This window comes from Dasypus novemcinctus, chromosome 5 (genome assembly GCF_030445035.2).
Source record: "Dasypus novemcinctus isolate mDasNov1 chromosome 5, mDasNov1.1.hap2, whole genome shotgun sequence".
NCBI classification, from domain to species: Eukaryota; Metazoa; Chordata; class Mammalia; order Cingulata; family Dasypodidae; genus Dasypus; species Dasypus novemcinctus.
This window is the reverse complement of record NC_080677.1, coordinates 29249990-29267164: the sequence shown is the minus strand read 5'-3', so window position 1 is coordinate 29267164 and position 17175 is coordinate 29249990. Positions and strand designations below refer to the sequence as shown.

At 38.7% G+C, this 17175-nt stretch overlaps 1 protein-coding gene across 1 annotated transcript in view; it reads left to right on the top strand.

Annotated features, from left to right (window-relative positions):
* The window catches only part of PLEKHA8 (pleckstrin homology domain containing A8), a 60767-nt gene extending 54917 nt beyond the window's left edge, over positions 1-5850 (top strand). Inside the window, exons 13-14 of the mRNA XM_058296829.2 lie at positions 571-632; positions 4404-5850. Of these exons, the coding sequence (XP_058152812.1) occupies positions 571-632; positions 4404-4601 (260 nt within the window). The 3' untranslated portion in view covers positions 4602-5850. The remainder of the gene's footprint in view (positions 1-570; positions 633-4403) is intronic.
* The last annotated feature ends 11325 nt before the right edge of the window (positions 5851-17175 follow it).

Sequence of the window (17175 nt, the reverse complement as noted above, 5' to 3'; positions counted from 1 at the left end):
GTCATACAAATTTCAAAGAACTGCATTTTTAAACATTTGTAGTGTATTTCTAAGTGTATTTTTTTTTCAATTTTCTAATATCCTTTCTTCCCCCTTTCTTTCTTTATATATATTTAACTTTACCCACTATGATATAAAGCTAAAGTTCAGATTCACAGGGAAAGAGGTCAAAGGCTCCATTTTTATTTTTAAAAGATTCCATGTGGACTTTTCCCTATTAAGACTTTCAGGATGCACAGTCTTGTAAGCACCAGTTCTTAATACCGATAGGACCATGTTTTGCACACATTAAAATATATCTTATACAGTAATATTTTGACAATGTTCTTTCATAATTTGTAACAATTGTTTCACAACAATGCAAGATGTTAGTGGTGGGCAATGTATGGGATCCCTGTATGATGATATGCATGTTTGTTTTGTAAGTTCACAACTGATATTGTATACTGTCTGTTTATGGATGTTCAGAACGATAAACTTCCATTAAAAAGTTTTTAAAATGTACATTATAAAAATAGTGCATCAACTTTTGATGACATTGTTTCTCATAGAGTGTTTCTTCTTTTCAAGATAATGCATATGGTAAAACATTACGGCAACATCACGGCTGGGTAGTTCGAGGAGTTTTCGCAGTAAGTAATTCGTATATCTCCTCATGTTTTGATGTTCACAAGCAGTGTTTTTCTCTTTGTGTTGTTTAGTTTTTTGTTGTCTACATGTATGGTTTGTTTTGTTTTGTTTTTGAGAAAGTCCTTTAAATCCATAGGCCTTTGGTGTATGGAAGTATCTACAACAAAAAGCACACACAATATAAAAGAGTGTGCTTTTACGCTTATATATTCCAATGACCATGTACAGATTTGCCTCAGAAGTAGTTGCCTTTTTTTATGAGCATTTTTTTTATTGTATTTTTTGAAGATACATAGATCACAAAAAATGTTACATTAAAAAATGTAAGAGGTTCCCACATACCGCACACATCTCCCCCATTCCTCCCAATTCAACAGCCTCCTTCATAATTGTGGCACATCCATTGCATTTGGTGAATACAGCTTGGAGTACTGCTGCACCGCATGGATTATAGTTGACATTGTAGTTTACACTCTCCCCTAGTACATTCCGTAGGTTAAGGCAGGATATAATGTCCAGCATCTGTCCCTGCAATATCATTTAGGACAATTCCAAGTCTCGAAAATGCCCCCACATCACATCTCTTCTTCCCTCTCCCTGCCCTCAGCAACTACTGTTTCTCCGTATCAATGCTACAGTTTCTTCCATTACTAGTCACAATAGTCTTATAGTAAAATATCAGTAAGTCCACTCTAATCCATATTTTATTCCTCCATCCTGTGGACCCTGGGATGGTGTTGGCCACTCCACCTCTATATCGAGAGGGAGCTTAGATCCCACATGGCTGATAGAAGGGATTCTCCTACTTGGAGTTGTAGGCACTCTCGGTTCCCTGTTGTGGTGGTTGACTATCCCCACCTCCCCATTAGCCTGTTAGCCGACCTGGGCAAGTCCATCAACCAGAGAGTAGGAGCTGCAACTCTCCTGGGGCTCAGGGCCAGCTGGCACATGGCCAGTCTAGAGATTTGAGACTCCTGGGTATACACCAACCCCAGCGCCAACCACCGGTTCAGTAAAAATGACAGAAAAATATGGAATGCTTCACGAATTTGCATGTCATTAAAGTAGTAAAGACTTGAATATCAGTGCACAGGAAGGCAGGAAGTAGAAAGCCGGAATACTTACCATTGAGGGGAAAACAGTGATGCAGAAGCTAGTAGCTCCCTCTGCTGTCCATTATATTCAATCCTATTAATTCGCAGATGTTAGTTTAATTTTAACTTTGAATATTTACTTAATTGGGTATACCAGCAGCTAGGACTTGAACTTTCTTCTAAACCAGTTATTTTCATTGGGAAGGTGTTTGTGTTCCTTTACCCAGGGCCCTCTCCTCCCTAGCTCAGCCACATGTTGAACTGGAAGAACACAAGCCTGGGACTCACAGTCCCTAGACAAATCACTTATCCTGCTTTGTAAAGAAGGAATCAATGGCCCCTTTATGTCAGCACTATTATTCTGTGATTCTTCTGTCAGGGAAAAAAGTCAGTTTTAGTCAAATGTAGCTGTGAAAAGGCAGTCCCATGTAGTGGTATACTAGGAAACTTCGTAGAATGTGTTATTTTGAAGGTTGGTGGACAAAAACAGCCCTGCAGGTAATATCTTTTACTACTGTAAAAGATAGGAGACATCATTTGCCTAAAGTAAGATCTGTTTGGGTCCTCATTTATTAGAAAGTGAGTAAAGAAAGTGGTAAGAATTTATAGTATAAGAAATAAAATATTAATGAAAATAAATATTATTTGAAAGTAGAGATGACTAGCTCCTTATCCCACCATCTACTGAATAAGAGCCAGACTAATTGGGGCTGAAAGTTGTTCACCTTCACCTCCAGTGCATATTTAATAATCATAACAATAGCTACAATGTAGGTACTGGCCATCTTTTACACATGCTTTCATGTTCATTATCTTTGTTAATCCTTAGTAATAACTACATCTTACAGGTTCAGATTCACTTTCCCAAGTACCAGTCCCAAAGTAAGCCTATGGCAGAGATCTAGGTCCCAGTTCAAATCTGTTTTCTATGTTGGATCCTCCACTCCACCCTAATATCATTTCCCAAGTCCTGCAACTTCCTATTTCTTAATTTAATCTTTCATTTCAGTGTTTTCCATCCTCCAGTAGCTTCTTCAGAAAGGATACAAAGGAGCTAAATTTTTAAGTTCCTGCATTCTTGGAAATGTCTTTATTTTGCCCTTTTTGCTACAATGATGGTTTGGTTGGGCCTATAAATTTCCAGGTTAATAATAATCTTCTCTCAGAATTTTGAAGGCATTGCCATCCAGCTCCCACTATTGTAAAATCCAATGTCATTTCAATTCCTGTTCCATTGTACATAAACTGTTTCTCACCCCAAATTCTGGATGCTTTTAGCATCTTTTCTTTATCCTCACATTATAAATTTTTTGATGTGTCCTTTTTTATTTTCCTAAAGTAAAAATTCAGTTTATTCATCTCTTTATGACACAGTACAAAACAGGCAAAGTGTTTCACATCATAGATTTCACTTCCAGCTCCTTGGAATGTTCATTTCTTTGGCTAAATTAAGGATACTCATGTCCTTCAGTTCTAGGAGATTTTCTCATATTATGTTTTTTTAGAGTGGCTTCCCTTTGTGTTTTTATTCTCTCTCTCCTTCAAACATCAACCATTATTTGAGTATTTATTCTGTGCCAGACAGTGAACTAAACACTTATGCTATTCTATTCTTAAAATAAGGAAAAGGGTATTAGTCTACAGATGAGGAAACTGAGGTTCTAGAAGCTTAAGCACTTTGCTCAAATTCCTCAAACTAATACATGAAATATCTCAGATTCAAATCCAGGTCTGCTTAATGCAAACCTGTGCTTTAACTACTGCATGATAATTCCAGTCACTTTCACTGAAAAAAGGAAAAAGGTGATTCTCAGAGACTTTCAAAGTATCTGGAAGCTCAGGAAAGCAACTGTATAATGATAATTTGAGATTCTTTGAAAGCCTCCAGACATCTCAGCAGAGCCAATCTAGTGGATGTCAGAAAGCAGACTTTAGTAAGCTTAGGGAAGAGTTGGCCTGCAAAGGGAGGTATAAGAAGCCTGTGAAATCATCTGTTAGAGAATTAGCCTGGTGTGGTTGAAAAAGCACAGAGATGATCCTAAGTTCAGATCCTGGCACTCATTAGCTTTGTGACCTTCATTTGTGGAATGGGATATAGAAACACCAACTGTACAGGATTCTTACAAAGATTAACTGGGATAAAATACATTAAAGCATCAGTACACAGTCAAACAACAAATGTTAGCTCCCTTTCTTTTAAGAAAATATTCAAGGGTGCAAAGGAAATATCCATGTGGGGGAATATAGGACATATAAAGAGAAAGATACATGGAGATGAGATACAAATAGGAAAGCAAGGTGCCTGGAAGGCTAGCCACATGGAAACAAGACCATGAGGGCAACATGCATAAAGTGATTCTGAGTTTTCAAGAGGAATCATCTGTATCATGCTGTGACTTGAAAAGGGAACTTTTCTCAAATTCTCAGCATTTCCTGACTTGTTGGCATTATTCGTCTTTAAGACAGCTCAAGTCCATACTTATACCTCTTCCAACCTTAAAGTTATTTGAGCTGTGCTAGACATATAATTTTAGAGGGTCCACAAATTTTATTTCTTTACTCTTCTCACATGAGTTGTGTGTGTGTGTGTGTGTGTGTGTGTGTGCTTGTATACACACAAGAAAGAGTATTTAAGAGAGATAGAAGTTGCACATATTCTCACAGGCAGTTCTTTTACAGTTAGCTCTGAGGGCTGCTCCATCCTATGAAGATTTTGTGGCTGCATTAACCATAAAGGAAGGCGACCACCAGAAAGCAGCTTTCAGTATTGGCATGCAGCGAGACCTCAGCCTTTACCTCCCTGCCATGGAAAAGCAGTTGGCGATACTGGACACTTTATATGAGGTCCACGGACTGGAGTCTGATGAGGTGGTATGACATCTGCCGGACAGCGCCTCCTCCTAACTTCAGGGAATAAAGTTTGCTGAAGTGTTTTGTTTCCCTACTTAATTCCAGCAACAGCTTCAACCCTCTCCAAATCCCTGTTTCAGGGGATGAAGAAGAAGAGGCAAAACGCAGTGTTTTGTATATAATTTTTAAAAATGCCTATGTGTTTTGTGTGTTTAAAAATCAAGGTGCTATATATTTCAGTTAAAGGGCCTGCTGGAAACCAAATCATATAGCTAAGCTCTGTTCTGCTTTTACAGACTGAACAGCAAGTTGTAAGAGCAGATTTAACAAATGAATTTGTTGGTATTATGCTTTACTTTGTTTTTATTTTTTATTTTCAATAGACCTCCCAAACTCAAGCTGGAAATAAGCATAGTCTCTCTCAAGGTTTATAATTTATAGCCAGTGTTTCAACCAACTTAGAATTAGATTGAAAACTTGGAGGGAGTTTGTCAAAGCTATTGAAATGTAGAGTTTATGAAGCTTACGTGTTTTTCAGTGAACCCTCTCCTCCATGATCCTTTTGGTGAGAAGAGCCTGTGCGTGAAGGTGTTTGGGCATTGGCATGATCACATGGTTGTGGGGAGTGGATAGGACATTGACAAGTAGTGCCACCCTGTTCACAGGCAGGGAGGCTGGCCCCCAAAAGATGAGTGGGTGCCCCAACACCAAGCTGGGAAACAATACAGGAGGGTTAGTACAAATTGCCTGAGATGATACATATCTAATGCACACCTTTTACCAGCATACTTTCCCCTGCATTATCTCCTATAGACATCACAGCATAACTGTGACATTTAAAGGGATTATTTTCCCATTTCAGAAGTAAGGTTTAGAGTTCGAGTGATTTGCTCAGTTATGGAGCCTCTATAAATAGAGGCAGAACTTAAGCACAGGTCTCCAGTGATTTCAAAGTGGAAGAAAATTTCAAGAAAAAGCCAGTTATTTTTGTTTAAATGCACATTTTTTCTACGTGTGGCCTGCAGACCACTTCTGCATCAAAGATCACATGGAGTGCTTGTTGAAAAAGCAAATTCCCAGGCCTTACCTTGACCTAAAGAACCAGAATCTTAAGGGTGGAACTCAGGAATCTGCATTTTAATAAATTTCCCAGGTGATTCTTATGCACACAGGGTTGAAGAACCACTGGATTAAATTCCAGTTTATACCGTTCCCAGCCTTTGTGAACTAAGTGATGTATCTCTTTTTTTCCAAAGATGAAGTGGCTGTCATTTTATTTTATTTATTTATTTTTTTTTAATTGGATAGTTTATCTTTTTATTGTTTTTTTTTTTTTTTAATTTTTTTATTTTTTATTGACTTTGTAATAATATTACATTAAAAATATATATGTGAGGTCCCATTCAACCCCACCCCCCCACCCCCCCTCTCCCCCCCCCCAATAACACTCGTTCCCATCATCATGACACATCCATTGGATTTGGTAAGTACATCTTTGGGCACCTCTGCACCTCTTATACATTGGTTCACATCATGGCCCATACTCTCCTCTATTCCATCATGTAGGCCCTGTGAGGATTTACAATGTCCGGTGATTACCTCTGAAGCACCATCCAGGGCAGCTCCATGTCCCGAAGACGCCTCCACCTCTCATCTCTTCCTGCCTTTCCCCATAACCTTTGTCCATTATGTCCACTTTTCCCAATCCAATGCCACCTCTTCTATGTGGACACTGGATTGGTTGTGTCCATTGCACCTTTATGTCAAGAGGAGGCTCAGATTCCACCTGGATGCTGGATGCAATCCTCCCATTTTCAGTTGTAATCACTCTAGGCTCCATGGTGTGGTGGTTGTCCTTCTTCACCTCCATCTTAGCTGAGTGTGGTAAGTCCAATAAATCAGATTGTAGGTGCTGGAGTCTGTTGAGGCTCAGGATCTGGCTATCACATTGTCAGTCCAGAGATTCAAATCCCCTAAATATATCTTAAACCCCAACATTAACTGCACCTCCAGCACATTAGCATGAAAGTCTTATGAAGGGAGATCCCATCTGAGTCCAGATTCATCACACATAAACACCATTTCCAAAGAGGGGCCATCTGCCCTGGTAGTTAACCCCATCGGCCATGACCATAACTCCCATGGGTCTCTTTGTGGCTGTCATTTTAATAAAATAAGAGAGTGGGAAGTAGCACATGTTTATTCAGCAGCATTTTTTAATTGAACCAGCATTGGCACCCAGGCAGCAGGCATCATAGTTCTGAGTGTACCCCTTGATAAGTTTGGTTTAATCACAGTAGGGTGCAGAGTTAGTCAAATGCAGCTGCTTATCAATCTCAAAAGCTTTGGAACAGTGTCAGAGTTTAAAGATGGGACTTGAATATTTTGTATATTTCATAAAACAACCTTGAAAAGTGTAATGTAATAGTGGCCCTAGTCTCCTAGTAGGCCAAGCTGCCAAGAGCGTGCATAGGAGAGAAGCCATGGGTGCCTTCCCCATAGAGGCTGCTTTCTTCCAGCACCAGGAGAGGCAGTTCTAGCATAAGATAGTTCTCTAGGGTAGAAAGTGGTGAATTCCTTTGAGGGACACAGGTGAATGCCACCTGAATAGCTCCAGATGAGGCTGTTCCTGCTGCAGATCCCTGGGGCAGGGAGGTTAGTAGAGAGGGCTGTTGATTTTTGTCCTCTGCCTTTAAACAAATGGGCTTTTATTTAGTGCAGATTACTGAGGCAGATATTCTGCCCACATAAGGACTTCTGGAAAATGCTTAAACTTAGAAAAGCAACATCAAATGTTTTAGACTGGAGAGAAAAAGGTTGCTAAAATGATGGTGATTATTTTGTATTTTAGTATTTGCTGTTGGCAGCTGCCAAGGTGTATGTATTATTTCTCCCCACTCCCATGAGTAATTGGTTTGGATCTCTTTCTCTGGCTACTGGGACTATGATGAGCGACTAGGTGGTAAATTAGACTTCCTGCCCTTGTTATAGCCTCCTAAAAAGAAAAAAAGAAAAAGTAGCCAGTCTTTGCTCATACTTTGAATGAAGATGCTTTAGGCATTGTGCAGTTGGGAAGGGACAATAGTGGAAGATTCTAAGTATTCTGAAGCATGACAGTTCTAGGCAACAGTTGGTTCTGCCTGTCACCTCAGATGAACTCTTCGAGAGGAGGTGAGCATTCTGAAAATACCTCAGATTTGTAGCCGAGAGCTCTTGGAATACACTAATAAAGAAGGCTGCTCAGCATGCCCATTTCACATTTTATCTAGATACTGCTTAATGTGACCCAATTTTCTGAGGAAGAGGGGTTTAATATTTTCTGGGATAATGGGGAACCCAGAGGAACATAATTTGAATAACTTGAATAAGTTTAATTTTCTAATAACCCTTTCCCAGATCTATTACCTCTAAAGGAGGTAATGTTTTTTGGTAGATATTTTCCTCACTAGAGCATGTTAAGTTTACTGAAGATATGTAAAGCTCTAGAAATTCTAGGAAAAAAAGAAATTGAACCTAATATATATTAACATAATACATATATTGCTATATATTAATATTATATGACCTAACAGTTATAAAGCCTAATAGTTATATAAATTATATAACTATAATTTATAGTTATACCAAACTAGGAATTCGACTTGACCTTCTGGTTCTATGTTACTTGATTTTCCATTTTAGTTAAGGTAGTACTTTTGGCTAATTTGCAGTTACTTTCTAAGGAGGGGGCACTGAGAAAAGATATTTAAGATTTCCATTTTCCTCCAAGATCTGAGACACCTAAGTTTTCTTTCACCCTGACAGCAAGAGATCAGAAAACTCTAATATATTTGTTGACAAAGTAATCACTTTATACTCATTGCTCAAAACATTTTTAATCATTTCTTTTCCAGAGTAGTCTTTAGAGAGAACCTGATGAAAAAGATAATCTGTCTTTTAGGTATTAGTAGAAGCTAGTCAGTAATATTTGGATGGTACCTTACAAAATGCTCTCATATCCATTCCTCATGCTTGCACAGAATAGGAATCAATATGTATTTGTTGAATCAAACAAAATCCTTTCAATGTTGGCATGTCTTTTGACCTTTGAAAACAAATTTGATTCATTATAGCTCTATCCTGATCAAAAATGTTAAATTGGAGGGATATCTTTTGGGGGCAAAACCAACTTGAGACTATCAAGTAAGTAAGATTTTCTCTTTAGCTCTTAATACAGCTCTGAAGGGAGTTCCAGGAGAGGGGCTCTTAGAATGTCAAGCATCTTGGTCCCTAGGGAATCAAAATTGAAGGGCAGTATTCATTAGGATTTGTAAGTAGTGGTTTGAGGCACCTTGCCAACATTTATTTGCATGTAATTTCGAACATAAAGCTTCTCCCAACATCATATTCCACAAAAAGGGGTATTTTAGTTCCATAGTCCAGGCTCCAAGCTCCACTCTTCTCTGCTACTGAAAATTGCCAGCAGTGCCCCCATCAGAGCACCAAATCGACCCCCTTTCCAGCTCTTCTGTCCCATTCCTCGGCAGTATCTTTCATACATATGTAGATCTGGAGCAGAGCTGGTTCAGAGTTAGTTGCTCAAACTGTGGTAATTCCATTTACTCCCATATCAGACTGCAAGAGATTTTTAGAGAACCCATATTCCCATTTGGAGTTGTAAAGTAGGTTGAATGTCATGATATATAGGCATCAAAGAAAGGTGGTCTATTATTAAATGAGTGCTACTGGAAAAATTTATAGTCTTCTTTTTTATTATTAATTTCATGTATATGTCCAAAAAGTTAATGCTTTCCAATTTTCAAAAAATTGTTTTTAATTGAGAAAAACATGTGGTAGGGACCAAAGATAAAGTGCATTTTTCTTTATTAAATATGAAGGAATGAAAAGAGCTGAAGTTAAGAGATTTCTTACTAAAGAAACTTAGTTTAATTGTTAAAATCATATATGAAGAAATGTTAGATAAGGCAGTAGAGATGATCAGAGGGTCAGGAACAAAATAAGATGCAAGGCATTTTGCAAACTATCTGGAGGAAAGCTAGTTTTGTGCCATGTCCTACAAGAAGTTAGGTACATATGTTGCATTTCTGAACCATTGATTAAAATCAACTTCTTCTGATTTTAACCTTAGATTTTAAAATTATTTAGTTCCCCCACCCTTATGTTTCATTTCTTCTTTGAAAGGTAAACTATCAACCTTTTAAAAATTTTAGATTTAGGATTTATAAGTAAAATATATTTTAAGCCATTGTTCTGTTTGCTGAGCTAAAGCCTAGATGGTCTGACATTGATGCCCTTTGTAATCTAGGGCAGTCTGTATACAAACTTCAGCATATCCCTGTGAAATGTATAGAGACTCTTTGGAAACATCTTCTGCTTCTGAATGTCCCTTTGTAACCTACAGTTGCTTACTCAGGGGTAATGATATAAAAAAAATTCACTTAGCCGATTAACAGTATTTTCAGATTCTTTCTATTGTAAGGTCATTAGGGGCCCTTTCAACAATTCCGTAAGCATACTGTTCACTAGTCCTTCCCTGTAAACATCCCCAATTCTCATCCTGTCTCAGTCCATGGTTCTGTGTACGGTGGCCATTTGCATGCTATCTCACTACACTGCTGCATTAAGGCACTCTTGGGCATGATTTAAATGATTGACAGTGCCACTCTGGTACAGTTGATGCATGCATTGATCTTTCTCCTCCACTGTTTTTATATAGCCCTTAATTAAAAGAGAAAAAGCACGCCACTGCTCTGCAATACAAGAGTTTTCTAAAATTCTTTGGTTACCCTTATTAATCACTTCTCTTTCAAAGTGTATAAATATTTTCAGCTAAGCTATGTGCAGACATAGAAAGAGATCCTGCTTGTTTGAAATACATTTTAAAGTATGTTCACTGTTTCCTCCCTAAACCTTATAAAATAGAAACCACTCTGGGATGATTGGTACCCCTTAAACTGAACTTGTCCATACAGACTCCCACATGTGTGTCTATTTATAGGGTATTTGGAGTCATTGACCACAAGAAGGGTGATGCAGAAGTTATTCTTTTGCTTCTTAGAAGGCTAATGAGCCACTTCCATGACACAATGTATGGTTCCCATGTGTCATGAGAATTTCAGTAGAATGTCATTAAACAGTCTAACTACCTCAAGTGAAATTGGCTGTGAACAATCTGTTTCAGATGAGAAAGGTGTTAAGATAATTGTAATCTGGTTAACAGATTGAACAAAATGATGTCTGTATAAAGAAGGACTATGTTAGACCAGATGCCAAAGGCTAAAATGTACATAGATTTCCTTGGATTAATTTTTTGAAGTCAGTGTTTGATTCCACACCCAGTATTCTTAACTCAAATGTCTATGGTTTCATAGATCCATGTACTTTGAATATCTGTCATATGCAGTCTTACATTTCCTATTCTAAAATACCTTCAGCATTTTAAGTGAGTATCAAAATGACAGTAGAAAGCAAGTTAAAATACAGAACTGTCAAGTGGTTTGTTGATTTCTTCATTTTAATGGACTTTTACTTAGAATATGATGTGTTGGAACCTTTTAGGACCGACCAAGGGACTGATAGTCCATGTTTAGTTTGTTTCTCTGTCCAAGTTCTTACTCTGTGTTTTGTGGGGAGGGTAAATAAGGGAGGATTTTACTTTTTTTTGAAAAAATGTTTGAAAATATCTGTCAGATTTTATATTCGTTAGTTATAATAAACTTATTTTTAAAGTATTTTATCAAGTGTGTGTTTTTCTGCATAATTGAATACACCAATAATAAGTATCATTTATGGAATACATACCATGTGCCCAATATCATTCTAAGCCCTTCACAAGTTTTAACGTTTAGTCCTCATAACTCCATAGGGCAGCCATTTTTGTTAACGTCATGTTACATGTAAGAGAAGTGAGGCCCAGAGAGGCACAAGGCCCCATAGCTAATGAAGGGTAGAGCCAGGCTACAAAGCCAGGCAGCCTAATTCCAAAGACATTATAAAACTTTTTAAAAACCCAACCAAAAGATAATTTTTAGGCATCAGAGGACCTCTGTCACTGCATTTCCCTGGGTATTCAAAGCACTCTAGCAAGACCAGGTCCTTTCATAGGTGGCTATAGCCTTTGCTGTGGCTTACTCCTATTTTCAGAGAAATTGCACATGCAATACAAACAGGGATAGGGATGAATTTGCTAAGCATAATATATTTGAGTAGCTGTGTGTTAAATTAGTTTACATTCATTAGCAGACAAATTTTTTTTTGCCTGTCACCTGACACCAGAGAAGGGTTGAACTTATCAAACACTTGGTTCATTCTATAAGTATGTGTGCCATATGTTAGGGAGCCACCCTGTCCACATCCCCTACTCAGGGAATATTTCCACCTATTGCCCAGGTGACCCATCCTGTCTAGCCATCACTCTAAACATATGAGCTGGGTCCCTTAGAATTTGCAGGGGGCAGGGGGCGTTGGGAGAAAGAGAGAGAAACTGCAGTAAAGAGTTGTAGGTGCTTGAGCACAAGGATCACTTTTCTTTCCACTGGTTATTTTTTACTCATAACTTCCTATTCCTTTACTAATGCAGTCATATAGCGCATCTACGTACCCTGCTTTATTCAACTGTAAGTGTCGTGACAATCTTTTGGGGGCTAAAAGGGAAAACTGAACAACAGTATGATACCTAGGGACTTTTCCAGTACATCTGAAGGAAATGAAAAAAAATGGAAAAAGAAGCCATTTGGAGTGGCTGACAGTTCTCTTACAAGAAGAAACCAGAAAAACTTAGCCACATGGGAATTTTGCACATGAGTTGGCTGCCATCCATCGGAGCAGCTTTTCTTTTTGTGTGCTTCTGTGAGTTTAGTAATGAAATGTCAGTCCTTTCCTGGCCCAAATAAAATTCCTGGGCAATAGAGCCATAGTCCAGTATTAACTTATGTTGATCAAACCCAGCCAGGTAGTGATGACAGACGAGAGAATGACGCAATAAATTTTATCCAGTAAGTGTTTGTTTTAAGGACCATTCAGCATTATATTTGTGGAACCCATGGAAACCCTATATCCTATGGTGGCATATGTGAAAATAACTCTGGTTCATCTCCCCCCTACCTCCTCTCCCTTTTCCCCTCTCCCCTTTTCCCTTCTGTCGTATAGAGAATTTTATAAAACTCCTTGACTTGATTAGAATAAAAAAATAATCACAGGATCATGGAGATGGAAAGCTCCTTTATATTTAAAGTGGGGTGATAATAGCTACCCCACTAGAGATCATTTTAAGGATCAAACCAGGAATTGTGCATAAAGTACATAGCACAGTATGTAGAGTAAGATCTCAATAAATGGTGATGGTAATAACAATTGATGTTATTATTTTTTAAAAAGTATAGTTCCATCATGCCTGGAGTTTTCTTAACTGAATAAGCTTTTTCTCATTTGGACCAGTTGTCCCTGTTCTTAAGAAGAATTCACTGATACCTCTGTGTGGAATGTCCTGCCACCACCAGGAGGAGACCCTCATGCACACATCTCCAGATGGATTGCAGGACTTTCTTTTTCTTGCCTGACCACTTGAGCCTGAATAATTCCAGTTGGTGGATTCCAGAAAAATGGCTATTTGGACATTACACTCAATCTGACACTTTCCATAGAAACAAACACACACACTCCACAGAACATCTAATATATCTGCTGCCCCAATCGCCTCTCCCCTTATTCTGGAACACACTCTTCCTTTAAGGGAGCTGCCTCTTCCCCACTCCTTGAGTTCTGGTTGGGCTGCCAATTACAGCACCCAGCCCTCTGGCCACAGCAGTGGGCATGTGGTCCAGAATAAACCTGTCGTGAGCCTTCCCTGGAGCTGTATATTTGGACAGTGGGAGCAAGTATCCCTTTCCTGTAGGGGTACTGAAGTGGGATGGCATAAGAGTGACCACTCTGCAGACTGCCCTCCCTTGGCTGCAGGAGAAAATGAAGGCAACATGTAGAGCTGAGAAATGGCAGCTCAGGGGAAAGACAGCATGTGCAAGAGCAAGAGAGGATGTGGATCTGACATTGACCCATGCCTAGGGTCAGCTCCATACAAGTCAATAAATCCCCCTCTATTTAAAGCTAATTTGGATTAAGTTTCCACTGCCTGTAACCAAATAAAGCCTAAGAAAATTTCAAGTTGAAGTCTGAGAACTTTGACTTCAATCAAGTTATCAAATTTTCTCCCAATGCTTTTCACTTCCACCTAATATGTGCACATGTTCTTTTCTTTTCTAGGGTTAATAGTGGGAACCTTAAGAAAGATGACTAAACTGGATCCAGTTGGGTCCAATTTAAGTCTTAGCTTTTTGGTACTGCTCAGACCAAGACACTGGATTGAACTTTTGGTTTCTCTTAGCCTGTATCTCCTTTCTAAATAACAATAATAATATTTATTATTTATATATTTATATAGTACCAAGCACTGTATAAACATTATATATTATGTTGTGTAAAAATATCATATAGATTATCTCATTTACTCCTCAGAACAACCATGAAGGAGGTAATATTATTAACTCTATTTAAGGATTAGGAAACTGAGGTTTATAAATGTTGCCCTGTTAAGCCGAGGTGGCAAAGCACCTGGGGAGGTAAAATCATGATCGAGCCCAGTTTGACTTGAGTCCACAACCTTAACCTTGTGTCGTATGATGTAATAGATAGAACACAGAATTGTGGTCCAATCCCACCCTTTCCACACCCTAGCTGTGGAGACCTGCGCATGTCACTTAGCTTCTCTGAACTTGGCCTCTTCCTCTGTAAACTGAGGTAATGCAATTGCATTTTGCTCATAAGATCCTTGCAAGGACTGAATGAGGTGACATATGTAAAACATCTCCTGCTGGGTCTGGTGTGTATCTGACTGGCCTGGAGGTGTGTTCATCGTGGCCCACAGTTAAATCTCCCAATCTAAGCTGATCATTCGCACACAATGGGAGCTCAGCTCTCGTGCAGGTCCTTCCACACCCTTCTTATCTTTCTGCTTACGTTAGTAGAAACTACACTGAACATGGAGGGACAGATCTGGATTCTGGTGCTGCCCTTGCAATTTACGATCTGGGTAACCCTGGGCAAATCATTCAACCCCTTGAGCCTTTGCTTCCTCATCTGTAAGACTGAGATGACGTTGTCATGAGGACTAAGTGAGATGATATATTTATAGCATGTAGCACTGTGCCTGGCATAGGGCAAGTACTAATTAAATTGTGATGATGGAATGATTAGACAAGTAGTTAATTCTCAGGTCACTCCAACTGCACCCAGACAAAGGAAATTACATGATCAGGGGAACATCTTTAGACAGTTCATAAACATATCACTTATATTAGACTTAGACTTTTCTTTAAATTCTTTTTAGTTATTTGATTTAATCTGTTAAATATTCAGATTGGTAGTAAAGCACATTTGCATTAGAAGAAAATTACTTAATATATTTCAAATTTCAGAAAATAAGACATTCATCACACACCGAAGTAGAGAACACTATCTAATACTGCACCCTGCTAGTGCCCCACATTGTCAGAGTTCTGTTAGCAGAAGTGTTTCCACAAACAAATGAATACCTACTCTGCTAGATGCCTTGCAGGCACAAAAATGAATCAGATACACTCCCTGCTCTCCAGGAATTTGCAATCTAGTAATGGAGATAAGACACGATCTTGAGTAACTATGCTATAATACAGAATGTAATATAAGCTCTACAAGAAGTGTAAGCAAAATGCTGTGGGAGCCTAGAGTGAGGAGTGTATTCTTTTAGTTGAGGACATTGGACAAAGGCATCCTCGAGGGGTGATATTGGACATAAGGAATAGTGTTCCGCTTAGGAATCTTCGGTTGCAGGAGACTGAAGACCTGAGCAGCACTATTGACGAATGCAACTTAATTGACAGTTATAGAACACTACATCTAATTACAGAATACACCTTTTCAAGTACATATGGAACATTAACCAAGTTAAACTATATGCTGGACCATAAAACAAATGTAAAATCATTGACCTGAAAAAGGATTCTGGGAAGATGGCAGTGGCAGCAGCATATTTCAGTCTCTGCAAATTCCTACATAGAAAAAGCACTTAGATAACAAAGCCAAAAACTCACAAACAGTATTTACTACAAAATTAGGTGACGTTATACTTAACACAATAATGAATATTTCCCCCACAAGATCATGAACATGGTATGAATGTCTACTTTGACTACACCACTTCTATTCATTATTTAACTTGAGGTGCTAGCCAGTGCAGAAAGGCAAGAAAAGGAAGTAAAATGTATGGATAAAAAGGGAGAGATAAAATTATCTTTTATTTGCAGGCAATGTATGTAGAAATCTTAAAGATTCTATAAAAAGACTAGGAATGACTGAATTACAGATGTTTGCAGGACAGGTCATATAGACAAATAAATTGTATTTCTATATCCTAGCAACAATAAGAAAATGAAGTTTGAAAACAATGCTGTTTACAGTAGCATAAAAATCCATAAGATATCAGGAATATATTTAATAAAATATGTATAAAACCTCTACAATGATAATTATAAAACATTTCTGCAAGAAATAAAGACCTAAATTAAGTGAAGAGGTATATGATGTTCATGGATTAGAAGATCTGATATTGATGTCAGTTCTTTCCAAATGGATCTAAAAATTCAATGCAATCCCCCCCCCAAAAAAATGGGAGGATTTTTAAAAAAGGAAGTGATGAAATAATGCAAAAGACCTAGAACAGCCAAAATGATCTTAAATAAACAAAGTTGGAGGACTTTCTATGAAGCTATAGTAAACAAGACAGTTAGGTATTAATATAAAGAAGACAAATCCATGGAATAAGATAGAGTCCAAAAATAGATCCACATTTAACATAGCCAATTGATTTTTTTTTTTAAATAATATTAGAGGTTACCATGCCCCCTATCCCCCACCCCTGGTAACCTCTAATGTACTTTTTTCTTTTTTAATTTCTCTCCCCTCCCCCGCCCCCCTCCCCTCAGTTGTCTGCTCTCTGTGTCCTTTCGCTGAGTGTTCTGCAGTGTCTGCCTGTATTCTTGTCAGCGGCACCAGGAATCTGTGTCTCTCTTTTTTTTTTAAGATTTATTTTTTATTTATTTCTCCCCCCTTCCCACCGCCAGGTTATCTGCTCTGTGTCCATTCACTGTGTTCTGCAACCGCTTCTATCCTTATCAGCAGCACTGGGAATCTGTCTCTTGTGTCAGCTCCCTGTGTATGGCGCATTCCAGGGCAGGCTGCGCTTTTTTAGTGCTGGGCGGCTCTCCTTACAGGGCGCACTCCTTGCGCATGGGGCTCCCCTACGCGGGGACACCCCTGTGTGGCAGGGCACTCCTTGCGCGCATCAGCACTGCGCATGGGCCAGCTGCACACGGGTCAAGGAGGCCCGGGGTTTGAACCGCGGACCTCCTATATGGTCAGACGCCCTGTCGGGCCAAATCCGCTTCCCCCAATTGATTTTTGAACAACATGCCAAAGCAATTCAATGGAGAAAGGAAGGCCTTTTCAGCAAATGGTGCTGAAACAACTATCTAAATGGGAAAAAAAGTGAACCTTGACCAATACCTCACGC